General features: G+C 39.7%; 1 protein-coding gene across 1 annotated transcript in view; it reads right to left on the bottom strand.

Moving 5' to 3' along the window:
* Positions 1 to 3687: 3687 nt before the first annotated feature.
* LOC140241762 (protein FAM53A-like) overlaps positions 3688 to 27841 on the bottom strand; it is a 121283-nt gene continuing 97129 nt past the window's right edge. The window contains 3 exon segments of the mRNA XM_072321512.1: positions 3688 to 5173; positions 6501 to 6545; positions 24742 to 24798. Of these exon segments, the coding sequence (XP_072177613.1) occupies positions 4739 to 5173; positions 6501 to 6545; positions 24742 to 24798 (537 nt within the window). The 3' untranslated portion in view covers positions 3688 to 4738.

The raw sequence follows: 27841 nt of genomic DNA, 5'->3' as shown, positions 1-27841 counted from the left end.
AAAATGAAACTAAAACACACCCTCACACAAGCACGCACACCCACACACAATGACACTGGGTCAAGAGATTAAATAAGAATTGCTATAGAAAAAAACAAAACAAAAACAAAACACAGTTGCTATATTCTGATCAAAAATTTTTAGATTCAGCAGTGAGTGATAAGATCTTGAGAAATTTTGGCTCCAGCTCTCTTTAGGTCGATAAAGTGCGGAAAAAGTGGAAGAGGGGAGTATTCTTTGGATGATTGTAATCTTTTCAATACTTTCCCATCCTCAAGTTGGCTTTTAAAAGTTTTTGTCCTTTACCATAAAAACTGAAGAACCAATCAAATTAAACAGATTGGATTTATCAGTGTAATGACACAGCACACAATGAATATCGATTCCTAAAAAAAAAAAAAAGAAAAAAAAATAATTACAAATGCAAGTGCAGATTCTTATAAAGAATGTACTTTCCTAGAAAAAAAAAGGATAAATAACATTAGGGAAGAAAACATGCATTAATTATACAAACTGTACTCAAAAGATTTGTCATGCTGTGAGAAAAAATAAAAACAAAAACAAACAAAATTAGTACATTCACAAACATGACAAGATTACACCATACGCTGTTGAAAACCTATATCCAGAGTATGCGTAGCCAATCACATAAAAATGAGGGGGGGGGGGGGGATATATGCATAAAATTGCCTAAAGAGCTTTGAGGAAGTGTTTATCTTTTAGCCTGATCACATTTTATCTCTGTTTATGCCTTTTCTAAAACATCAAGGGTATTCCCCTATCAATTAATCTTAGCAAAAAGAGGGTGAACTTAAATATATATGTATAGGTGGGACTACATTAAAAAAACACTGCCCACAATGGTGAAGCTAGGTGGAAGAGATATATTGATACTGCAGGAGGCCTACAGAGCTGGCATATTTCTGCAGGATCATCAAATATGGCAATCTTACAAACTAACTAAGCTAGGAAGAATAAAAATTATCTCTTTTACATCTTCTCTCTTCAAGTTGATCAAATTATTACTATTTTTGCAGATGACAAATGATATTACCTAGCTCATACTGTTCATCTTGCAGATTCAAAATAAGAAAAAAAAAAAGATTAGAAACAAGCACTCGAGCATCTCAAAGTGGATATATCAGCATCAAACTTCATGAATTATTAAAAAAAAAATACACACAAAACAAACAGGTTGCACACTATTATTTCAAACAAAACTATATCAGTAGCTCTTAAGTTGACATATGTCATGAAATAGTACTGTAACACTGCAAATAGGCCTGGCATACTAGCGCAGTTTTCACACTGTGGCCAAAATGTGAGTGCAATCACAATTGCAAATAATAATGGTGATTAGAAATACCATCGTGTCATACGGGCGAGCGAGAAGTCACAGTGGGGGAGAATGATGATTAAGGTTTGGAGACATGGTATGTTTCGCTCGTACCCTTTCAATTACCACAAGCGATTTCAATATTCCGTGAAATATCCCAGTAGACCAGCTGAATCTTTCTTGCCTTCTGTTTTCACCAGAGGACAAGCCACCACTCAGCTTATATTCTATTTTGTCATGACATTGACGTGAGCAAGATGTTCTACCTTCCCACTCGTGGCTAACTGTCATATCACACAAGGTGTCTTGGAACAGTCCACGCAGTGGCCCATCCATTCCCGGGCAGTTACCGTGCCTCTTTTTTACGATGTTTCCCTAGCCTCAGCTCATATCACTGAGTAGACACATTAGTGCAACGATGTATTATGTACATCATGTGGTTCTGTGAGTATGAAAGCTTGAAAGTCTTTGTGGGATAAACTGTGATGAAAAGTAACGGGTGCTCGAATATTTGTGTCTTACAGGAAAGCCCAAACCCACACAGAAAAATGCATGAGACTGGAAAACATGTACTGCTCCAGACCAATGATTTGAAATACACGACAATGACTGGCAGTCGTGATTCTAGTTTGCATATTCATAAGGCAAGATTTTACCAAGACCCGGAGTGACGCCTCACTGCAAATGTGATCGCACTTACATTTTGGCCTTTGGGTGTAATTGCTCTAGGATACCTTTCTAAAGGTATAACACAAAACAAAACAAAAAAAAGCACTAGCTTTTTGGACAAAGGAACAATACAAAAAAAAGCAAACCAATGCTTCAAAACAAAGAAAAGAATTTTCTTCCTTTTTTCCTTTTTTGCACTCACAAACAAAACAAATATATAAACTATATGGTATGACTCTGGAAAATATACTATCTACATGTGTTTGTCTTACAATAAGAGGAATTTGCACTAGGTACTGGCATCAAGAGACAAAAGCTAATATCATATTCACATGCACTGAATTTCTTTGTCCGAAGACAATGGGTGCACAAACAAAAACACAAACAAAGCAGATATACAGACTATCTAAAAATTATGTAAAACCAAAATATTGGGAAAACATTGACATACAAAAACCGATAGATAATCATAAAGCATAGTGGGAAGAGGGAATATTGATACATTTCACGCTAAAAATCGATGGAGAGTAATAAGACGTGAATCAATTAATTACATATGCAAAACAACCTATTACAAAAGGTTAACCTATCCAGTGTCATCAATCATGCTATGGCTGACAATCAGTCGTACCAGAAATAATAGCGAAGAACAAAGACTCTTCGCAGGAAATGGGTTTCCAAAAAAAAACCCGACTATGAAAAAAACAAAAACAAACATAAGCCATGTGGAACCCTTAACAGTCAGTTTGTTCTAACTGGCTACACATGCATACAGTAGCACTCTAGTGAAAGGAACCAACATCCTTTCCTATTTGTGAAAGAACTACATTTGAGGTAGAGATGACAGACAATCGTCAGTACCCATCGTAGACTGCAACCCGGTCCACGTCGGCCTCTGGGGCAAGGTTGGCACACGACTGTCAAGCCCCCCCTGTGAACTTGACTGCTGCTGTAAACGTCCATATCTTTGCGGAATGAATTTTTCGTGCTGAGCGGTTCAAAAACATATTCGCGGGTCCTTCAATTCACGCTGCACGATTGTCAACCCATTCAAAATGTGCAGAGAAAATCGTGAAGATATTTTTGCAGGTTTTAGAATTCGCATTGGCCAAAAGTAGCATGAAATGCACAAATGCTATATAGTCACCGCAAAAATTTGTGCGTTTACAGCATCCGTCTGTGGGCTGAGGATATGTTGCATGCCAGCCGACAGCAAGCAGAGAGAGAGAGAGAAGGAGAGAGAGAGACAACACACGCACACACACTCAGACACACACAGACACACACAGACACGCACACACACTCACACCTCCACACCATAAACCAGTTCGTGGGCCAGTCTTTCAGATATATCACCTGCAAAGCAGTAGGAAGGCTTTTTCATTGAATATTATGAAAGAAGGAGAGTTATGCATCACATACAATTTGGGGGTTTTGAGACTTTTTTAGGTTGTTTTAATTTGAAAATCTCTTCATAGGCAGCTTGGGGTGTAACAATGAATAGGATACATCTACATTTGCTTTGGTTACTCGAGTTTCCTCTTTCCCACACAACAGCACTGGAACCTACGATGTCTCATATACAAGGGCCTTGAAAATCTCTCTCTGTTTTTTTTTCTACAGAAATGACATCTAGAGTTTGAAAGCAGGCAGGACAAGTCTCTCTCTCTCTCTCTCTCTCTGTTTCCTGGTAGAAAAAAAAAAAGCTCAAATGATGCTTATTTATCTGCCTCAGAGGCCCAACGCAGTTTGCTAGGAGTTGGTCTGACTTTGCCCCGAAAGTTTCCTCAACCAACATGGGAGAGTATTGAGCCCCGAAAAGACGATTCAACGCAGCGGCGTTGCGACGCGCTTCTTTTCGACCTGTCTCTTCCCTTTACCTCAAACACAGTTTCTCCATGAATCGTACATGTATATATGAATATAACAAATGTGACAATAACCAAGCTCACGTAGCTTGACATGATGTCTTCCAGTCATTCGCCTTTGTCAAAATTGATTACAGTATTTCACTCATGAATACAAACTGTTCATTGCAAATTTCTAAAAAGCATTTAGCAAAATGCTATATTCCTATCATGTTTTATTTAATCTTCAAACTTCTGAGAAAACTTGCATAGGCACACAAAATCATCAAAATTCAGCAAAAATCACTTTTCTCATTACACTGAATATTTCTGAATTCTATGATACAGACAATTCTAAAAAGATGTAAAGCACTTTCTTCCTTTTCTTTTTTGAACAATTGAACAAAAACTACATCTCCAAAACAAAAATTTACTGTTTTACATTCGTGTCATGTACTGACACATCTCGTTTGATTCACTTAAATGGTAATGCTAGTGCTACAAAATGTAGACTGACAATATACAATTTTTCATGTGAAAGTATCATGCGTTTTCCATTACTCAATTCAGTTTGGTCTCAGATAAGTCAAGATAAAAGTCAACACTTATATATTCATCAAATGAGAAAATAATGTACGCCCAAAAATGCGTTTGCCATAATACTGTCAGTATTTTTTTTCTGTTACTAAGTTCTCACTTTCTATCTTCTGTACACAGCCAAATTCGTCACAATATGTAGCAAAGCTCTGAGCTCTGAAAGTCAAATCCAATGACAGACACCGTAATAATTTTCAGCATTAGAGGCCACCTCACCTACGAGTTCAACAAGTATCTGAGCCGCATAAAGATCTCCCCTTTGTGAAAGTGGAGGCAGAACTCCATGGTCTCAGAACTTTTCAATCTGTTCCAAATCCAGCTCATTGCAGGGATCGAGGATGAATCTCTCTCCTTTTTCCACCATGGTGTCGGCGTCGCTCTCCTCTTCCTCCTCATCCTCATCCTCCTGGTGATCGTCGTCGCTGCAGTAGGAGCAGACGTTCTCGTTGATGTCGTCCCGTCTCCGCAGCCGCCCCTCCCCCTCGCACTCCATCATCTCCTTTGTAGGGCTGGACGACGGGGTGATCATGACACTAGACTGCTGCTGCTGTGATGTGGATGTTTTCGATGACGACGACGACGACGACGATGACGACGTCGGCAGGAATGTGACGGGAGGAGGCAGGTTGTTGTTCTCGCACGGTGAGGATGCGATCGTTGTCAGCCCAACAAACTCCTCGGGTGAGTACGTTGTCATCCCCATACTCCTTAGATGCTTCTTGTTCTGTTTAGAGGAAATGCAAAATCATAAGACATCTACAGAGCATTTGCCTCCCTTCGTACAACACAGGGTGTTGCCTTCAGAATTTGCTTCATCACAGCTTCATTCACCTTGTCCACAAAACAATACAGACAAACCGAGTCAGTGTCACATCTACACCTTTACCAATGCAAATCAGTGTCAGCACCCTTAAACACCTGAAACAACATATTTGACATATGATAGAGACACCAAACTTATGATATTTGAACAATTTTTTTTTCTTTCTTTTCTTTAAAATCTACACACATATTAAAACTTAACAGCAAATTTGGTCACTGGCTACATTCATGCCTGTCTACTATAATCATTAGACACTTGATTCAAGAAACTTGGAATGGTCTGCAGTTAATGGATCTATGGCTGGAACTGCTGATCTAATAACTGCCACCATACAGTAAACAGATCCAAGTCAATCCACTCATTGCTCTTTGTGGTCTAGGGGGCATTTCATGAAACGTTTTGTGCAACAAATTTGTTGGACAAATTTGTCAGAGTACCATGACGGCTAGCCTTTTGTCAAGGCCCTCTCGCTGTAATGGGCGAGCGAAGCGAGCCCAGCCGAGCGCGCCAGCGCGAGGGCCTTTTGAGATCTGCTTCAACATTATTATTCATGACACGTGAACCCTTCTGAATACTCATTTTAATGGCTTCCGGTCAACCAATGGAATGGCGCGCTCCCCGCATCCTCAGCCTTGGTGGTCATGCCTGTTCGCATGCATCACTGACCACCCGAGGAGGTCTGCCACGGAACTCTACACACTCTGTGTGTAGAGTTCTGTGAGGTCTGCGGCAGCGGAATGCATTCGCTCTATTCAAATCGGGTTCAAGCAGACAGACACGCTGATTGGACCCCGACTTTTGCTCCCGAAATCGGGGAGCAAAAGTCGGTAATTCAAAGGGCTAACAAAAGGATGCGAAGCAGATCTCAAAAGGCCCTCGCACAACCCCACTCAGCTGGGCTCTCTTCACCATACAGCGAGAGGGCCTTGACAAAAGGCTACATGACGGCATGAACACCACTCTGCAGTGTGCTGATCTTCAACTATGAAGAATGCACTTCTACAGAAAAAGAAGAAGAAGATTTGCTCTCAGCCAATCAGATGCAAGGAGTTCAACAGCTTGTAACAGTTTGTCAGAAAAAATATCTGACAAAACGCTTCATGAAATGCCCCCCCCCCCCCCCCCATGTATCCCGGACAGACATTGAAGAAGAGCAAACCGCATCTCACAAATTTCTGCTTATCGTGAATCAAACTTGATAGGTCACATGACATCTTAAAATAATCACCTGATATTTGTGACATCCTGGTCTTCTTGGACGTGCAAGCTCAACCTGCAGGAGGAGAGAGGGAAATAAGTGATGCATGGTCAGAAATAGCGTCAACAGTCATGATAAGTGTCTTCAACATTACAGCATACAAAATATGTTGAACTTTTGGTGTCTTCAGATAACGAGAGAAAAAAAATGGGAGGGGTAGTGTTTGACTTCTGATAAACAGACAGACAAGCCTCTACTGTCAATCACAAAGGGAAATGGGTTGCCTAGAGGTCAAAACATCGCATTAGTGATGAAAGTGCTCAGTGAAATCTTGAGTTGAGGTGCAGATGCACATTGGCAAAGCACGATGTAAACCACTATTTTGATTAGGAGATAATCTCACTGACTCAGTTTCATATCAGAGAAAGAAATTACATACATGACACATTCATATAAAGTATCAAGAGCACCATCATTCTTTACAATCACTAAATTTGGCCTGCACTAAAGTGTATGAAAGTTAACAGAAACCGATATGATTTCATACATATTTTGAATCAAGTGCATTCTGAGAGAGAAAAGCACACACATTTAAAAATCAAAATGATATTTAAAACAGACAGAATTGACAGGATCAGATATGGTGGGAACGAGTCTGCACAGATCAAGGAATCTGTGATTCTTGTATGCAAAACATAGTTCTTGTACACCTGCAGAAACTTTTGAATTTCACTCTAAAATGGAGACATGCATATGAAATGTGAAATAACACTTTGATAGCACAGTTTCTGTTGGATAATGACAACAGTGTAAAATATTACCCAAAAAAATATACCTGAAGTATTGTGGGTGCTACACGATATTCTGTATTCGACTACATCAATTACAATATATTGGGCCATAGCAGTTTCCCTTGCATGCAAGTATATTACCTGCTGCTTGTTGGCTGAATGTGATTCAATACTACTTGATAAAGCAAGATTCAATCATCACATGCTACTAACCTTCTACCAACCCACTGCTGAACAGAAGGTGTTTCAGGAATAAAAATCAAATTGATTTCACACTTTTGATCTAAAAATATTCCATAACTACTCATCATCCTGGCAAATCATGTTAGCTAGACAAGTTTCTCGGTAGACCCTTTTGATATATTGCAAGCAAAATCCAAATGATGAATTTTGAGTCCCTTTGAGAACTATGTTTTAGTTTTAACCCCCTCAGGACAATGACCTCAAAATGACATTGACATAGTACACAGTGCAGGTCTCAAAAGGTGATGATAGAGTTAATAAGAGTGGTTGTAAGGCTGTGGCTTCTAAGAAAGACCAAAGTAAGTAGCTGGAAACCCTTACCCTCCATATTATGGTTGAGCTATGCAGTGAAGCTCACATCACAGTACACTGTCTGGTTCACTGTGCATTCTACATAATAACACAATGTGCCTTCCAGGGAACAGCCCAAGATTTAAAAAAGTAGGATACATATTAAAAAAAAAAACCTAGAAATGTCGCTATGGTGACAGATATGCCTCCGCCAAAATGCATAGTTCTCCTAGTGAAATAGTGAAATTTTGAGGAGTTGACCTTGACCTTTGACCCCTACATTCCCTCAATAATCCCTGCTAGTCAGTACATGTATATGTACCAAGTTCCATGAAGATACCTTGAACCATTTGCGAGATATGGAGAAAAAAGTGAAATTTTAATGTTTTCACCTGACCTTTGACAACTGACCTTTGACCCCATGACCTGAAACTTTCTCTGGAGAATCTTTATTTGGTAGTACATGTTTACACTAAGTTTCAAGAAAATACCTTCAGGAATTGCAAAGATATGGTGAAAATAGTAAAATGTTGAGCATTTGACCTTGACCTTTGACCTCTTGCCAATTTCATTCAAAAACTAATTAATTGACTGCCCCATCAAATATCATCCTTGGACCAAGTTTGATGAAATTTGCTTCATCCAGTCTTGAATTATTGCATAAACGGATATATTTTAGGATTTGACCTTGTCTTTAGACCTTTGACCTCTGGCCGATTTCACTAAAGGACTAATCAAGTAATTGCCCCATCATATGTCATCTTTGGACAAAGTTTGGTAAACTTTGCTTCACCCAGTCTTGAGTTATCGCGTAAACGGATACAATTTCATGATTTGACCTTGACCTTTGATCTTTGACCTCAGCCAATTTCACCCAAAATCTAATCAAGTAATTGCCACATCATACTTTACACTTGGAATAAGTTTGGTAAAATCCCACTCAATATTACTCAAGTTATCGCGTAAACAAATGCGGACGGACATAGGGACGGACGGACAACCCGCAAACATAATGCCTCCGGCACCCTTCGGGCGGAGGCTTAGAAAAAAAGAAGGAGAAGAGGGAAGTGATTTAGAAACCGCAGGATACTCTCTGAAGAAGTAGTTCTCAGTATGGGATCAATTGCTCAAAATTCCCAAACCACAGCAAAGAGAGAGAGAGAGAGAAAAAAAAGTCATCTGTTATGGTTAGCCATGATACATTATCTTGGCACCTAGCACAAAAACATCTAATTACAAACATAGGAAAAGAAAAGAATAACAAAAACAGGAGAATGCATCCGCATAGTTTGACGAGAAGACGGCTTTGACTGATCCTCTGCCAAATCCTGTGTGAACGAAGCCCCCCCAAGCCCTGCCATGCAGAAAACACGACGGCACGTGACGGGTCATCCCATTCTATCCACCAGGAGGAGAGACCCACTCCCTTATCATACACACCATCCAACCCATATGCCGGCCCGCTCGGGTCAAGAGACAAAGAGATGCTTCACACTCACAGGTAAACTGGTCTGTTGTCACGTTTCTGTCTAAGTGTGTTTTAAAATACCCAGTATATTCAGACATATACGATGGAGTCTGGGCTAATACACTGGTTCTGTAATGCATTCAGATTTCATGCATGCTTTGTTCACAAAGGTTGCCCTTAACAACCACAAAGCTTGCCGCAGGCTTGCCCTACCTAGCTACAACTAAATGAATTCCTGCCAATCAAACTTAATGGGATGGAGCAGCTATATAAAATGGTTCGTTACTAGGCTGTAGGAAATAAAACATCCATAAATTGTAATAAACTACATATGGTCTATTGTGTACAATACTCCATGGTGTCACAAATATACCACAGCCTGGCAATGAGGTGTGCATTGAATGCAGCAGTGCATAGATGTATACGCATGCGCCATAATAAAAGTTGATAGATACCACGTCAAACTGGACTACCCTCCTCCTCAATCATGTGTTTGGAAGTTAAACCATTTAGATTACGAACACACCTCCCAAAATTGTGCAATAGTTGACCAGGGATGATACCCCTGACTATGCCTGGCCAAAGTTAACCCTTTGAGGAGAGGCTGATTTTGCTAAAACAGGCATTTCCCACAGACACTTGCCTGAGTATACTCAGGACTCGTCCTCAAGGAGTTAACTTGGGAGACAATGCTTGCGAGAACTATGGTACTAAGAGGCATTCAGACTTGCAAAATATTGTTCAATAATAAGCATGGATCATGTTTGCAAAACGTGGATATCAATGCTCTCTGTTTTACTAGGAGTGTGAAAGCCCGCTGAAGCTCTGTTTTCACTCTGAGCGCTGGGAGAAAAAAGGGAAGCAATACAGACTCCCCAGTGCTAACTGCCTTGATTATTTTTGCATCCTTCTATCCAAATAAATGTCCCCTTGCCAGCCGAAATCTCATAAACACGTGGCTATTGCACCTTGTAATGAGAGTGATATATGGTCACTGCTCCAGTAATCTAAAATTAATATGGCAGATATCTCCAACCCCACTCGCAAAATTAGCCCAATGTATCCCAGCTGAGCCTACAAAATCCAACCAGTAAATTCATATACCTGTTAAGATTTGCTTGTTTTTGTCTCGCACACAAAAAAACCCCCAACCCATCATACTTTATTCCACAAGGAGTAGATACTTAACAAGATGCAGTTATCAATGCTGGTACTATCATTATTTCACTATCATTTTTGTTGGGGAGGGAGGAGGGAGGATAATTGTAGGTTATTGCTCAAACAATACAACGGATGTAAAGATGCCATAAATCAAAAGAAATAAAAAAAAAAAATTTGATGCAACATCACATTTAACGACTAAAGTGTAAAAAAACACGGTGGAGGAGACTGCAGCTCTCTTGCCATTTTGTTAGGGTTCAAGAAGAACAAACTGCATACCTCTAGTGGCGTATGCATCTGTACAGAGAAAAATCAGCCAAGGTAAACAGAATGAGAGACAAATGAGACGGTTCATCCATCAGAACTGAGCTGCTGGTGTTGGTGATGACTGTATTCTTCCTCAAAAAACAAGGGTAGGGAGAGGAGGAGGAGGAGGGGGGGGGGGAGGGAGGTGATGTGGGGGAATTTTAGTGAGGAGAGCAAGTGGGAATCAGTTGTCTGTTGTCTTTACAAGGGCACAGTATGCGTGAAAATGCAGCCCTCAATCCACGCTGTCATCACCGCCAGCCTCCGCCTGAGCGTTCCCCCCACGAAAACACTTGCATCCAGCGAGCTTTCAATGCAAGCGTTCTCTACGCCTGTCTTTCGGGTCGTCAAGCCATGACCTGCTACGACAACGATTATTCTCATACCTCTTGACTCTTTCTCTATCTTCCTCCATTTCAAATTTTTTTTCTTTCATCCAAAACACTTGGAAATAATGAAGTAGCTTTGAGGAGAATTACAAGGGACACTGGTCCATATCATTTATCTGTTTTCTCTCCTTACATAAAACATACAGATAGATAGATACAGATATAGCCACACACAAACACTGATAAAGAACAACACCAGGGCCCTGTTGCATAAAAAGATACAATCAAACATAAATAAGTCAGAAAATCAAGCCTATGAAGTCAGGTATCGGCTAATCATAATTGAGCATTCATGTTCCATCTCAACTTTTATGCAACAGGACCAAGGATAAGGAAACTACACAGACTTTCTGTTTTACATGGTACAATTTTCAGAGCAGGAACAACCTACATTCCACACACACACAAAAAAAAAATCTTGAAATTAATGTTTCATTTCAGGAATTTACTCCTTGAGAGTCATCAGACAGATTTATGAAAATCTCATGTTCATTTCATTTCAATACAACAAAACCCAATGGAAAAAAACAACAACAACCCAGCAACAAGAGTGACTGATATTACTTCTATTGTGTACCACCGAATAACCTACAGCCAAATGATCTATTTATCAGAATGACTTCTTTCACTGAGGAGATAGCATCGTCGTGTAGAATGACTGATTGGCTTGGTCTGAACAAAGGCCTTTGCCCACTTGAACAATGGATATAATTTCACTTGTCTGTCAATTCTTATGCCCTTATCATTATCTACATAATGAAATGAAGGACAAAATGTCTCTGTACCCTTTCCTTTCAACTACTTCAACAGCCAATTTCTGGTCACGTGGATAATCATACAGCTATCGAACACTAAGAATACAAAATATATATGACATAATTGATATCTGACATATTTTGTTATGAAGCAAACTTCACATTACCACAGATGTACAATATGCACATTGTCCATCTGATTAGGAATAATGAAAGAAAGAGAGGAAAAGTTATAGTTTTAATATCCTTTCCCACAGCTGATTCCTCAAGAAATAAATATGCTCAAATGCCAATACACAAAGTGATAGAATTTTAAAGGTACTGTTTACTTTTGGGAGCAGTGATTTAAAAAAAATGTTCAAGATATCACATTTGATGCATATGTGTAGGTCAGTTGTATCACAAAATATACTACTATGTAAACATTTTGCAATAAAGCCTAAGATATAAGGAGATATCACTATTTTCACCCCAATAAACATAACTGTAGACGGTTTATTCTAGAAACATTTTTATTATAACTATCGTTCACATTTTGCATATTTAACAATACTTAACATTAATTATACAGATTCAAAGTTTTACATCTTGGCTGTTTCTATCACTAAGTCACATTTTAGAACTACTTTGAAGCACTTAAGCTGTATTCCTTTAAAAATCTGGCCAAAATTTGAACTCAAAAAAGCTCCTGATATCTGGATTAGTGATATTGAAAACAGAAACTTCTGTCCAAGTTTTTTCAATGACTAATTAAGGGGACAATACAAAGGGATCATGAAGTGTTTTGTCGACTACAGCTGGACCCTCTTGTCATATTACAAGAGGTGGCAAATAATATTTCATTTCCTTATACCATGGATCTCGTATCATATGAATAGCCATACTGTGTGACAGCAATACACTGAGTCCTTCTCGGGAAATCTTTTCAGAAGAGATAATTCAATAGTTCTGTGTTTATCAAGAGAGACAGAAACAAAACCGGGTCACAAAGAGGGGAAAAGAAAAATGCCAAGGAAACAAATACCAGGGAAAATTTTTTCAGAAGAGTGAAGTATGGCATAAGAATCAAGATTTTGTAGGTATGATGACACAATTCATGGCAATGCACAAACAACATTTGCCATTATCAGAAATTTGCTTGCAAGGTATTAGTGTCAAAAAGCTCCTTGCATACATGTTACAAGAGCTCTCAAATTTGGTTTCAATTGCTTGAAAACTGTGGAAGAAATTCACTCCACAGGATTAAAAAAACAAACAAACATGCAGTTATCATGGCAACGCATTGTCCGATACAAATACAAAGGACATTTTGCAAAACTACACTTAAAGAGCATCATACACACCAAATTTCACCTTCATAGATTAAATGGTTCAATTTGATACAAAAATGAGTGGTTACCATGGCAACACATTTTTCTTATATTAACACATTGGTGTCTTGCATAACTACACCTCCCGATCACCATACATACTAAATTTGACCTTAATTGCTTGAATGATGTGGAAGTTATTCAATCCACAAGGTTTTGGTAAAATTATGGTTACCATGGCAACACTTTGTCCGACAAACACAAAAATTATGTGTTCCACATCTATGCCTCAAGGCCATAATGCCTACCAAATTTGATTTCAATTGCTTCAAAACTGTGGAAGTTGTTCACTCCACAAGATTTTGAAGAAAACATGCGGTTACCATAGCAACACTTTGTCAAGTACAAACACAAAGAGTGTCTTGCATAGCTACACCTATAGATCATCATAGATACCAATTTTGAAATTGATTGCCTAAATACTATGGAAGTTATTCAATCCACAAGGTTTTGGTAAAATTATGGTTACCATGGCAACGCATTGTCCGACAAACACAAAAAACATGTCTTGCACATCTATACCTCAATATCATCATTTACCCTAAGTTTCATTTAAATTGCTTCAAAACTGTAGGAGGAGTTCACGACGCAAGATTTTGCAACAGACCGACCGACTGACTGCCCGCCCTCCCGACCGTCCGCCTGCCCGACAAACATCACGGTGATTCCTATATACCCCCTTCACACTATGTGTGGCGGGGGTATAAAAAAAAATTGATAATGTCATCCAAAAATGGCAATTGATTCCATGATACCATACTAACAACTTGAGTACTGGCTGTCTGCTTTGAACAAATTACTTTCACGCTGGAGCCACAACTGACCTCGATGGCCCATCTTTTATAGTTTTGTTTACAAAAACCTGTGATCATATTTTCTTTCTCAGACATCCCCATCAGTTCACAATGCTTCAATGAATGCATGAAAACTACTCAGCGGACTTTGCGATCTACGATTCAACGCATTAAAAGGAAATCACAAAAAATCTAAATACAATATGACTTCAATCATATCAACGGCTCAAATAATTGCTTGTTGTTGTTGTTTGTATATTCGTTTTCTGGTGTGTGCATGTGTGTGTCTATTCGACAATGCCGTTTGAGGTGCTGTTCTGCATTGTTGAAAGTCTTCCAGATATCAATAAAACTGGAAGTGGACTGGTGGTAAGAAAAAAGGGAGAGTGACACTTTGTATATAGAGCAAGTTAGTAAAATAAATTTGTAACACATTTGTCTTGTTGTGACAACTACCCATCGTAAGTCATCAGATTTTACTCTTGTCTATGGGTAACATGATCTGACAATGGCATGTACCATAAAGCAAGTGTGGCAAGGTATGTAACTGTATCCCGTCAATTTGACGGCATTACAATTTCTAGTGCGCCATGCCACCAGCAAGCTGTACCAGACTATGTAATGATCAGCCAATGCATTATGGAAAGTTCACATACACCTCCTTCTGTGTAAAAAGCTGTGCCAGTAATGTTTGGTTTGTGTCTAAAGACAATGTTTTGAGAGAGCATAGGAAAGTCATGTTCTATAATTCGCAGCCCAGTCAAGTAACATGACACTTCATCCCTGTTAAATTTTCTTACTAGCCCTTACCTTCTCTGAGCTAAAATGTATAATACACAAATACACATATATGGGACTACACTACAGGTGGCATGCCACCCTGAGAGGCAGTCTACACTACTGTATAAGCTGTTATTTTCATGAGGGTTTAATTTTCGCAAATTTTGCGTACCACAGTTGGACGGCAAGTTTAACAACACATGAAAATGTCGCCATGCCCTATTGGTAATAGTGCGCTGATGATGGCCTCTGATCTGTGTCAATTCACAAAAACAGCATCTTGCAAAAATGTCTGTGACCTCCTCATTCGCAAAAATATCTATACGCAAAAATAAAGAATTAAAAGAGAGCTTACCCTTAAAATTTAATTATTATTTTAATACCAATTAGAAGGGAGTGAATATATGAGAGCCTGTTTGTGCATGCTGCGTATACAGTAGGCATATACATCTCTTTTGGACATTTAACTGACACTATAAAACCTCTATGCTTTCTTTGTACAAACCTGAATCCTAAACAGTGCTTTCTTCTACAAATTCTTTCAACTACAAAGACAGCAGTAAAAGTAACAAACCCACTATGATACATAGAAATAAGATCAACGGAATAGCCTAAAACATAGGCACCTATGTAACCGAGTCACAATAACAGCCTGAAAAAAAATTGACCTCTCCCAGCTATGCCACACATGCACACACTGAGCTGTGAATCCATCAAACTTTGTCCTCCTGCATTAATGGTGGGAATCTCACTCTCCGGAGTATCAGGTAGGGGTGGGGGATTATTGCCACATAGGAAAGGCTAATTTTGGCTCAAAATGATAGAACAATTATGTAAATATATAGTAGTTACCCTATGAGTGAATAAGATTTAAATTAGTCTGATAAGACTCTCATTTTAGGTAACCATCACAGTGCAACAGAAAATGATTGTGAATAATGATAAGAATTCAAATGAATTCCAGAATTCAAACTGTTACTGCTACAAACTGCTACCCTTACTGCTATGGATAACAGTGTTCACAAGAGTAAAAATTATATATTCATTGACTATATAGAAATCTCATTGAAAAAGCTAATACTATGCTGCAGAGAGTGCATTGATGTAATCCACAGGAACGAAGAAAAAAGAAAAAGGCTTTTTAATACAAGAAATCAAGGATAATACCCCTGAGGTATGCAGGAAGAATGCTATATTGCTAGGAGTACAATTACAGCAGAGAAACTTGATTTGCTCTCCTGAGGTCAAGCAATCAAGTATCATTGCGCAACACAGGAAGTGCTTCAAATGCACAATTTTATTTTTGAGCATAGATTAATCACCTTTTGGATGACTGGTCAAACAGAAATGACATACCACATGCACAGCATCTGATGGGAGAAAATTGGGGAGGGGGTGACTTGAACGTGTATAATTCCACACAGAATTATTCGGTGATCATGTCTAGTTCCTAATGTCTGATGTGTCAATTCTTTCTTCACAAATTTACTCATTATGCATAGATTTTGGAGAGATGAAACTGAGTGTGTGCAATTAAAAGCACTATGACTTCTAGTCATTTTGTGATATGAAGCATATCCTTTATCATTTCAAGTCACAAAATCAATTTATATTTGTCTCATTGCTTCACCACCAAAGAAACTAACAACTGTACAAATCCGTCTAACATCCATCATGTATGCTATTGTATGACACTCTCTCAGTATATCTTGTACATGGAAACAAAAACATCTTCTTCTCCTGGATCCATATGTCAAGGGTGATAGTTGATAAAATCCTATCTAGTTGCCATGTGCTCACTTCAGTATCTGGATTCACTCATTATGATGTATATACACCAAACTGACAACCCTGCCATATCAGAGTGAAAATGGCATAGTTTATCATGAAGCAAAACTAGTGTTTCCTACATAACGATCCCTTTCACTGTATTCCAGACACCGCAGCAAGTGTTGGTAAGTACCAGAGAAGCGTGCATCCTGGTGTATGGCACACACTGGCCATATGCCCTTTCTGAATCCAAGTTAATGCTGCTTTTCCTGCGACCATCCCACTATGATAATTCGAGTTGGACTATATGACACCACTGAGAAGGAAATACATAATGTCGTTGCCTGGTAATAAAGATATAACTATACAGTACAGTAACTCAGTTCTTGATCATCATACAAAAGGCAGGCAGCTGCACATGACGGTGTATTTGTGTCATCCATGATGCACACTGGAGTGGATTGGGAGCTCTGCATATTTTCTGTGGGGACAAAAGCAACCTTTTAACAGTATGCAATTTGACCGTTTGTTTGATTTTTTTGTTTTGTTTTGTTTTTAGCCCCTCCATCATTTTAACATTGCTAACGGTACTGCACAAGTAGACTCCTGGTCCATTTATCATTACAGAATGGAGGCAATATGTCTGAAAGTTCCCTCAATCAACCGAAAGGCTATATAACCCACCTTCAATTCCACGTGAGAGCAGCGGCACCCATTCAAAAGAGCTATTGATTTTAAATGCAGCAAACTTCCATGCATGCATAGCTAATGAGCGAATGGATAGAGAAGATGCCGAACTGCTGCCCCCCACCCCCCCCCCCAAAAAAAAGACTGGGTTTCACTGATGTGTCATTGATGTCTTTTGTTAGAGGCAGACACACTATATGAGTAGAAAGAGATGGAAAAGGGACCAGAGGGTAAAGGGGAGTATAAGAATGGGGGGGGGGGAGGGGAGGAGGAAGGGATGGGAAAGGAAGGGGAAAGAGAGAAGGAAAAAAGATGAGAGAAGGAAAAAAGATGAGAGAAGGAAAAAAGATGAGAGAAGGAAAGAAGATGAGAGAAGGAAAAAAGATGAGAGAAGGAAAGAAGATGAGAGAAGGAAAAGATGAGAGAAGGAAAGAAGATGAGAGAAGGAAAAAAGATGAGAGAAGGAAAGAAGATGAGAGAAGGAAAAAAGATGAGAGAAGGAAAGAAGATGAGAGAAGGAAAAAAGATGAGAGAAGGAAAGAAGATGAGAGAAGGAAGAAACATGAGAGGAGTAAGGAAAAGAGGAAAAGGAGAAGGGAAAGGGAAAGAAATGAAGAGACAAGAGGTGGTAGAGTGATGAAGGGAGGGATTGACAAGGGGGGGGGGTGAAGGGAGATACTGAGGATAAGGAGGAGGGGCCAATGGAAGGGGATGGAATGGAAATGGGAAGAATGAAGGTAGAGGAGATTGGAGGATAGGATGGATGGACAGTAAAATTGAGGAGGAAGATATCCTGGAACTGAATCTTGCTTCATGTGGCATTTTTATCTGTAGTGGTTATCCAATTTACACTCTTTGTAATGGATGCATTGTGAACACTCTGGGTTTCCATACCATGATAGCTAAATCTTTAGTATTTCAAGGGAGATTTATCAAAATTCTGGGCAAAATATGCAAACAAGGATGACAGGAAAACTGCCCATCACTCACTCTATATGGTATAGAATGCAGATTACCTCACATTCTTGTTCTTGTAAACCCCTACCCCCCCCCAAAAAAAAAACACACAAAAAAACATCAAAAACACCACACAAACAAACAAGGGATAACATGAATTATCAATGACCTATCAATACAATTTATGGACAGGCTATGTGTATCTCTGAATCATGAGCCATTCGTTAAATAAGCACTTATTTTCTGTGAATCTTATGATGGGACTTTGTTCTCTTCTTTTTTTTTTCTGGGGGGGGGGGGGCATGTTTTCGAAATGTAAACTGAAACTTTTTCTCCTTACCTGTACAGCTTTCTGAGAATAAGATATTGAACTGGAGTGAATACTGTTCACCATAAAATTACCACCATGAATAGCTTTTTGGCATAAAAAGTATAATTATTTGTATCTATGCCTAATATCACACTAGAATACATTGTATTAATATCACATAAAAAACTACAAAATCCTAATCCACAGGTCTCTTCTTGACCTTTGCCCCCATCCCCTCCCCCAATCCATCCCTTTCCTATAGGAAGAATGAGGCATTCCCCCTCAGGCCCTGTGTGGCTGTTCCACAATACTTCTCTGCCCAACTTCTATATCACAATATCAGCTGATCTCATGCATAGCCCCCTTTTTCATTCTTTATTTGAAAGAGGGAAGGGGGGGGGGGGGTGCAGGGCAATCTTGGCAGGAGGTAACCGGCATTGATAGCTCATTATGAACATAGATGGAACTTGTAAACATGTCATGGAGCAAATAGAAAGCAAGTGAAGGAGGATCATTACATATGAATGTATATGACCAATATCTGACACTGATATGATTGTAAATCACACTTCTCCGCAGGAGCCACGGAGCAATGTGTCCAATGTGTGTTGTTGTCACACCTTGATATGCTTTCTATGATCATATCTATGGCTTCAGATTTCATCCTGTGCTTTATAATCCAATTGGAAGAGGTAACTGCTACAATCAGTATTGTAGGCATTACCAATACATGCTTCAACTAAGCATCTGGCATCTCACTGCACAGGCAGATGTAACCGATAGCAATCCAATGTAAAAAAAAAAAACCCAAGAATTGAGTCTATAGACTCTATACAGACTTTCTTACTGAAGTCCAATTTTTATCAAACTTTTATCAGCACTCTCCTTTATTCTATTCCAAAGCAACCTTGCCATGCATAAAGTAGAATCACACTTCACTTGCATTCAATTTCAAACATTTGCCTCCCAGTCCACAAACTTGAAAACAAATTACCCAATGACTGAAACATTCTCTGTACAACCACAGTACATTTTGGACTGATTTTGTACTTGCCTTCTCCTGACAATGTAGTTTTGTTTTTTGAGATAGTTGAAGGAATCTGTCTGAAACCCATAAAAGAACACATAATAATAGGAATTGCTATGGCAACCGCTAATTAGCTTCAGGCATTCCGTGCTTCAGCGATCAGTTCGGGTCAAAACTGTTGTGATGCACCATAATACACAGGCCTCTGGATAGCACATGACAACAACAACAACAAGTAACTGAATAAAAAGGGAGAAAAGGAACCTACACATGTAGGATTACAAACGACACAAGAGACTGATTGCAGGTACAATTGTATATACTTTGCAATGTGAACCTATGACTGCAGTACAATACAATATTTCAAGCACAATTGAGAGAAAAGGGGAGAGATGACTAAAATCGGCACGAACATACTTTGTAGCAGCCATGTTCACATCAATATCTGTGAATATATACTTTAGAAAATGTACATTCTCACAAAGGACAGGTGGATCAGAAGGTAGATAAATAAATAAAGGAATGGATAGAGAGAAAGATAGATGAAAAGACAGATAGACAGAAAGTTAGGTGGAAGGATAGGTGCATTGAATTACATATAAATAGGTAGATGGATAGAAAGATAGATGCAAAGACAGATAGAAGTCAGGTGGAAAGATAGATATAATGAACACATATAGAGATGAATAGATGATCAGATAGATAGATAGATAGATAGATAGATATATAGATAGATAGATAGATAGATATGGATGGGGTAAAAAGGAGATGCATATGTAAAATACCGCTTTCAAGTTATGACCAGTGTCACATTCAGCTAGTTAAACCACACAAGGAGAAGCCAAAAGAAATAAAAAACTGTACCCATATTGGTTACGTTCAGACGACAAGCCCTAACCTCGAGGTTAAGCTCTTGCCCCATAACTTCAACATGCGTCCACACAACGAATCTTAACCTCGAGGTTAAATTCCTGCCCCTTTGAGTGCGTTGATTTTTGTGTCCACACGGTGCTTAACTACGAGTGGGGACCAACCCCCCCCCCCCTGCGGCTCGTGGTTAGAGCGCTAACCATAAGATTTCTCGTGGCTCCTAACATCGAGCTAACCTCGAGGTCCCTAACTACAAGCTGTAACCTCGAGGTTAAGGCTTGTTGTCTGAATGTAACTATTGTAACAGTACTGACAACTAATGACATCATAACGGCTCAAGCCATTTTGGGGGTTTAAGACATAAAATGAGATGGGGGGGAGGGGGCAAGTTATAACAATTAGCAAGTACAACTCCTTGACTCCTGATATTGTCACCATATCTACATCATTGCCACACAACGATAACAACAACATGCCAAGTCACTGAGAACATCTCTGTTGCATGTAATGCTAACAGAGGAAATTTGATTTGTTTGCTGGTCAACGCAGGTCAATCTGGATGATGCACAGTAGAGGCAATACATTGTATATTTAACCAGCTGCATAATGGAACTGGGTGTTTTGTGTATTAACTCTATGGAAAATGGCCACATGCCATGTTGAAGGGGTCAAACCATTTGTAGCTCAAAAGCAGCTTGCCTGGCTTTGAATGAATTAATGAACAAAAAATATGAAGAGTAGACACACAGGGAAGAAAAGATGTGTTCCTTGGCTGCCATTGGGCAGATGGGAGGACACTATTAGAGTCGGATGAAATGAGAAGCAGCAACCAATAGGAGACAACAAGAGAAATTTCCTAACAATTGATTAATCTCTTTTCTCATGTAGATATGAAATCAGTCTAGGAATCATAGGAATGTTGGCCATGAAGATGTGCATGAGTATGTGTACTAATCCCTCCAGTAAAAATACTTCTTGCGAGCAGAGAAACAATGTGTAATACTCTTGAAATGAAACTGTGGAATGAGCATATCAAAGAAAACAACAACAACACACAACATCTTTGTTATAATAAATAACACGCTCTTTGTGATCACTGGTTCACAAACTGTTCCTTTCGTGCTTCGGCCGTGATGGATTGATTGAGCCCTTAGCTCCGCTCATGTAGCACTCTTGCATTCACACGGCGATTCAGCCAAATTCCGCCGTGTGCAATCCGATTCTGTGCGTCGAACGCCGCCCCCTCGTCGCACAAGCCACTGGGGAAGTGCAGCGTAGCCCGAGAATTGGGCACACAATGGCTCGCATGATGAGAAGAAACAGGCAGTCATCACGTTACACGTGTATCCGATAACATGAGGGATTGAGGCTTGCTTTTGTGACACAAAGAACAAAATTCTGCACACACGTACATCTCCGGGATGGTGGCCATGTTTTTCATTTCATTTTTTTTTTCTTTGCCGATTCCCACAGCTTGAATGTTCATCTTGGGAAAAAAAAAGCTGTTTTTGGCTGTGTCTAAGCACTCAAGACAGAATCCAGACCAAGCAGTATGTCATGCAAATTGCAAAAACTGCATGTGATCAGTGTCTAAACACTCCAGACAGAATCCAGACCAAGCAGTATGTCATGCAAATTGCAAAAACTGCATGTGATCAGTATATTAAAACCATTATTTTCTGTTTCCTCCGTATGTACTGTATACCCCATATATCTAGGGAGTCGAATTTTTTGTGAATCGAGACTTCCCAACAATTTTGTGAGTGGTTAAATTTGCGATTGTGAAGCATGACACTGAATGGAGAAATGTATGCTTGCATACACATTGATGTTGGGATCACTTGATATTTTCACATGTTTTTAGATTCTCAAATTTCGCGTAAATAAAAACCTCGCAAAACATTTGCCATATCCATGCTATTCTAATGCGTTGCTGTCATCATGTGTCATATTTGTACATGAGTTTGCCTTGCACTCTAGAAGAGAGTCAGAGATAATGATACACATTCCCATTTTCAGGACTTTGTTTCCACACTTGTGAACAACAATACCATCACTGAAAGTTTGTCCACCAAGCCAGCTACAAAGTGGGGCCTACCAATTTGTCTTTCCCCTATGGTGACTTGGAACAATGACCCCCCCTGGGATCGTTGCTGAAAAGCTTTTGAATGCTTTCTTGTGCCAAATCTGTTTGGAAACAAATGATAAAAGCATATCCCTTGAAGCATATCATTCCCATATCCAATCCATTCAAAGAGAGCTATCAATAATGCCACTCATTGTTGCTCAACACCATTGATTGCACGGACCCCCCCCCCCCGATTAATCGGTTAATGTTGTGGTCACTTGTAAATTATGATGGCTATTCCACGCCTGCACTCAGTCATTAATACATAACCACTTGTTTTGCTGGTGTTCAACACTTCTAGTCTTTTTTTTCCCCCTCTCTATCTCTTTTTACTGCTACTGTTTGTGTTTGATTCAAATCCCAATCCATACTGTGTTCGACCCTCGCCTGCTGCTGCCATGACAACTGGCGGTACAGAAGTGTTAATCCAAACCAGTTTACAAAAGGGAGGCAACGAGAGCTCCTTCAAAAGATGGACCAGGCTCTCCAAGACACAGCCAATGGGGACGAGACCGATAAGGAATGGGGGACATGCTGCACCAAAATCAATTTCGCAGAGGGGCTGTGGTGTGAAAACATTTCAACTCTCGTTCAGTATGTGAAAATAGACCAATCAATCTGCACATTCAGTAGCCTCATTGATTTCTCTTCAGACTTCAGTCTAACCCCCTCCCACTCTCCTTTTTCCATTTTTCTTTAAATTGGGGGGGGGGGGGGGGAGTAGTTTCAACAGCAGACAAACAACATGCACATCTATACACACTGTGTTTACATAAAGTAGAAGAACAAGACTGCCACAAAAAAAAAAATACACTCACATAATGATTTCATAAAAACTATGTTCAAATGATGCTGAAATTCTACAGATCTCAAAACTTCATCCTATGAGATGATCATAATTTTGCCACAGAGTTCCATGAAAAATGCATCTTGCAACATAAAAGGTAGTTACCTCACTGGTAGAAAGCAAACATGTACAAACATACAACCATACACAAACACAGACATTCACACTGACATACGTACACATTCACAGAGAGGAGAGAAGGTATACCCATATACCACACCAAACACAATGCCAGCTAATTGAAATCTGCTCCAGGGGTATTAACGAGCAAGCACCATGAAATTGGCCTTTAATAAACCATAGTCCAAGTGTGGGCTAGAAAAAAAGACAAGCGCATTATCAGCTCTCCCCTTCAAAGGCCAGTAATCGCTCAGCACCCGAATACTTCTGATGGAGGCATTTCGGACCGAATCTCATTAAATTATCAGCTGCTAATTTGAGGTCTTCTCTGTCCCCACCCCTCTTTGACACCATCCTACGCTGAAGAGCATCCATCTTTCTCTGATAACGCCATGCTAGGGGGAAATGTCCTGTCCATTCCACGAGGATTTTGACAAATCTGACAAGCCAGTGTCTGGGTCTACCTCAGAGTTCGCGAAGAATTACGACCAGAGAGAGAAAAAGGATGGAAGAAAGGAGGGAGAGATAGATGGAGAAAAGTAAAAGAACTCCCATTATACACAATACAGACTGGCAAGTTTGGCAGGCCTGTCTGAAGCAGGACAAATCAATTATTTGCGAGTTTCTCATCACATCGACGATGCTGCACATAGTCATTTGCATACAGGAGCCGTTTACTTTGGCGATCTCATCAACGATCTCTTTTTTTCTTTCTGCCAGTTGGTGCGATCATGTCGTTTGATGAGGGTATTGACTGCTACAACGCCCACGTTAACCATCTTCCTTATTGCACATGTGCCCAAGGCATGGGTGTCATGAGTACGAGACTGCTCAATGCATGATTCTTATTTTTATTTTTATCCACTTTGAATGATTGCCATGAAAACGACACAGCATGAATTCAAATTGGACGCATCTTGGTAGGTAGATGATCAAACAGATGTACAGAAGTTTATTGTGTGTGTCTTTTTTCAATTCAAAAGGACTGGTGCAGAAGGGGAAAAAAAAAGACAGCAAGGAGCAAAATTTTGCTGCTACTTGCTGCTTTGCAAATCTGTGAAATATCTTAGTTGTCTCCAAAGCATACTCGGTAAATGTAGGACAAGTTCTGTACATGAGTATCCTCCACCTAAACCACAAAGGAACTGAAAGTGTCATTGAATATTTAGCATGTCCCATTATCTACTGACAAATGGACAAACATTACCTTTGATTCTAGCTTAGTGTGACTGGCAGACTGGTGACTGAGACATCCTCGGCTCTCCTGCAGACAGCGCAAAAAACACAAACAGAAAGAGATATAAGTTCACGATTTACAACTACTTAAAAATATCAATGGTCCATATTCATGAACTCTATCATTCAACAACTTACTTCATAAGTACTGACTTTCACTACTTTACAATCGCAAGTTTCAATTGCTATGATTATGGCAGACACAGAGCTGGCATGACTATAAAATTGCTTTGAAATTCCATGAGGAAAGTCATCCGATTCCACGAGGAAAGTCATCCGATTCCACACTCAGATGATTAAAAGTTTAGATAGAGTTACGGGCAGCCTGCTCACTGAGGACATAGAAACCTCTCTACAGAAAATAACATGGCAAAAATTGCAGCATGTACACTGATTTTTTTTTTTTCATTCAAGCAACACTTTTTCCCACTTTCAATGAAAATCAGACATCTTTATTTCAGATGCTTCAGCAAATCAACAGGAGCAATGGTGCAGAACCATTATAACATCAAAATGATTTTATCTCTGAAAAAAAAAAGAAGAATTGTAGCTGAAAAAGAATATAATGACATTCAACAAAATTGGAGGAATACAGAAAAAAAAATCCACCCCTATATACTATACGTAAGGTCATATGATATTCATGAAAATTTTTTGCACTTGGAAAGAAGGGTACTAGCAGTACATCGAAACTGCTGAGCTGCAGGTACACATCCGCTGTGGCACAGACCTGTTTCGCACTCCACAGTCACCGTCCATACATCATCTCTGCATCTCAACACTGCCCCCTGCCCCTACCCTTTCATTATTGCCTCTTCTTGAGAACGTAATGAGCGCGAGAAGGAAGTGAATTAACCCCATCACCGAAGAGAGCGCACAGAACAGTTACGGGCACGGCTCTAATGGACTAATGAGACAGAAATTACGGGGACAGTCTGTGCTCGGGCAATGGATCACATGGGGCAAGTCCGTGTAACGACAGGCCACATCTATCACTCTGAATTTCCTGCTCCAAATGAGAGTACGATGGACACAAAGACACACACACACACACACACACACACATACAGACACATGCACACACAGGCATACACACATACAGACACATGCACATAGAGACATACACACATATACATACACATGCATGCACACACACCATCTATTTCATCTTTACAGGTATGTGCTCCATACATCCCTCTTTCCATCCCTCCATTCACCTTTTCATCTCTCTTCTATTCTCTGTGCATTATCTAGAACTCTGTAATATGTTTGTAAATCTGTCAATCCATCTGTCTGTCTGTCTGTCTGTCTATGTATCTCTCATGTTCTACCTTCTTCTCCTTCTATCATGTGTAGTTAGCTCTCCGACATATATGTTATATATCTACAGCCTGGCCTGGGATGAGGTAGGTCCATGGAATGGCACCGGAAGCTAATTTTGGCATCAGACCATGGGTATCCGCACCAACCTCCCTCGAAGACTTCCCAGGCGCTACAGAAAACCACAACACCTCGTGAATGTTTGATGGTAAATCTCCACAGAGAAGCTTGTGTGAATAATTACACAGTGCGCGTTTACCATTTCAGAGCCCTTCAACCTTCCCCTTCTAGGTCAGCGTTGCTCATACAGATCAGGGTTCCTGCAAATACTGCTGCTGCCTAGTGCAGTTACCAGTAATATGCAGTGTCAACTGCATGCGGTAAGACATCCCCTCTATACAGTTATGCAGCTTTTCGTTTTACTTTACTCTACCGATATGTTCCCATAACAATTCTCTTCAGAGTAACATTTACTTTCCACGAATGCTAAGGTTCAATATCAGTCTTGTTTCCCCAACAGAAGTATAGCTTTGCTGAGCAACACTATCCCCATTGTGAAGATTAAAAAAGAGAAGAACGCTTGAAGGTGGTTTATTTTGGTTATTCATGAGCAAATCCCAACAATTAGTTTCGATCACAGATTTTAATTTGGGTTCATCCTGCCGTGACCTGCAAGTTTCAGACCTGCCCTCTTGTCAAATGGGCATTCAGTCAGCCAGTAAGTGTTACACCTTAGGTGAGATGAGCTGACATTGTGCTCGTTCATTTTCTAAACTGCGCGGAGTTCCTGCTTCAACCTGAGAGTTATGCCCAGGACTCCCCGTGGCCATATAATCATGTTTTTTTCCCCCTCTCTCTACCCGAATTTTTCCCCCATCCCTTCTTCACCATCCTCTCATGTGGCAATAAACAGGAAATTAGACAAATCTAAGCTATTACACAGAATGTGGTCTGCCAAAAAAGAAAAAAAAAAAAGGGGGGGGGGGGACGGGAAGACATGAAAAATGTGTATGCGTTGTGCATGTGGGAAGTGAATCCATGGAAATGTTGCTGTGGAATTGTGGGAAGGCAGAGGTCACAAACATGCTTGGCTGCTAATGATGAGAAAGGTAGAATACACATATAAACACACACACACACACACACACACACACACATACATACATAGGCACACACAGATATATACACAGATATGCACAGATATACACACACACGTGTGGATATACAAATATGTATATAATATACACACACAGCAGGCTACCTATGAGCTACACAAACCCACAAATGGACCAGTATAAGAACATTGCTCACCTACAAAAGAAATGAATGGTTATGGATATCTATTTCTATTCCAGCCATTTCTTCTATCACTACATTGGAAACTTCCTAGCCATTACAGGAATTATGAATGTACTTCAAGCACCATTTGTCTGAGTGCATGTGACTCTTTAAAGTCTATGTAGTGTTGAGGCTCATGATAATCATGATGCATTTTTTATGGCATAATGTTCTGGCGCATTCAGTTGTTACTATGCCTGAGTATACAATATGTATTGGGCACATACAGCCTGAGAATAAAGATGCTTTGTACAAATTGTCTATGTAGGAAATTAATAATTCATGAATAATTGTCTGGCTAGTTGGATACAGAAATAAAAAAGTGTGCAAATGGAATCCAATTAGAAAGAGATCCACTAGATACGCATAAAGACTATATCTCCCATAGTAGCCAACCATCTGGGTTTTTTTTT

This window comes from Diadema setosum, chromosome 18 (assembly GCF_964275005.1).
Source record: "Diadema setosum chromosome 18, eeDiaSeto1, whole genome shotgun sequence".
Lineage (NCBI taxonomy): Eukaryota > Metazoa > Echinodermata > Echinoidea > Diadematoida > Diadematidae > Diadema > Diadema setosum.
Note: the sequence above shows the minus strand (reverse complement) of the source record. Positions and strands in the feature narration are given on the sequence as shown.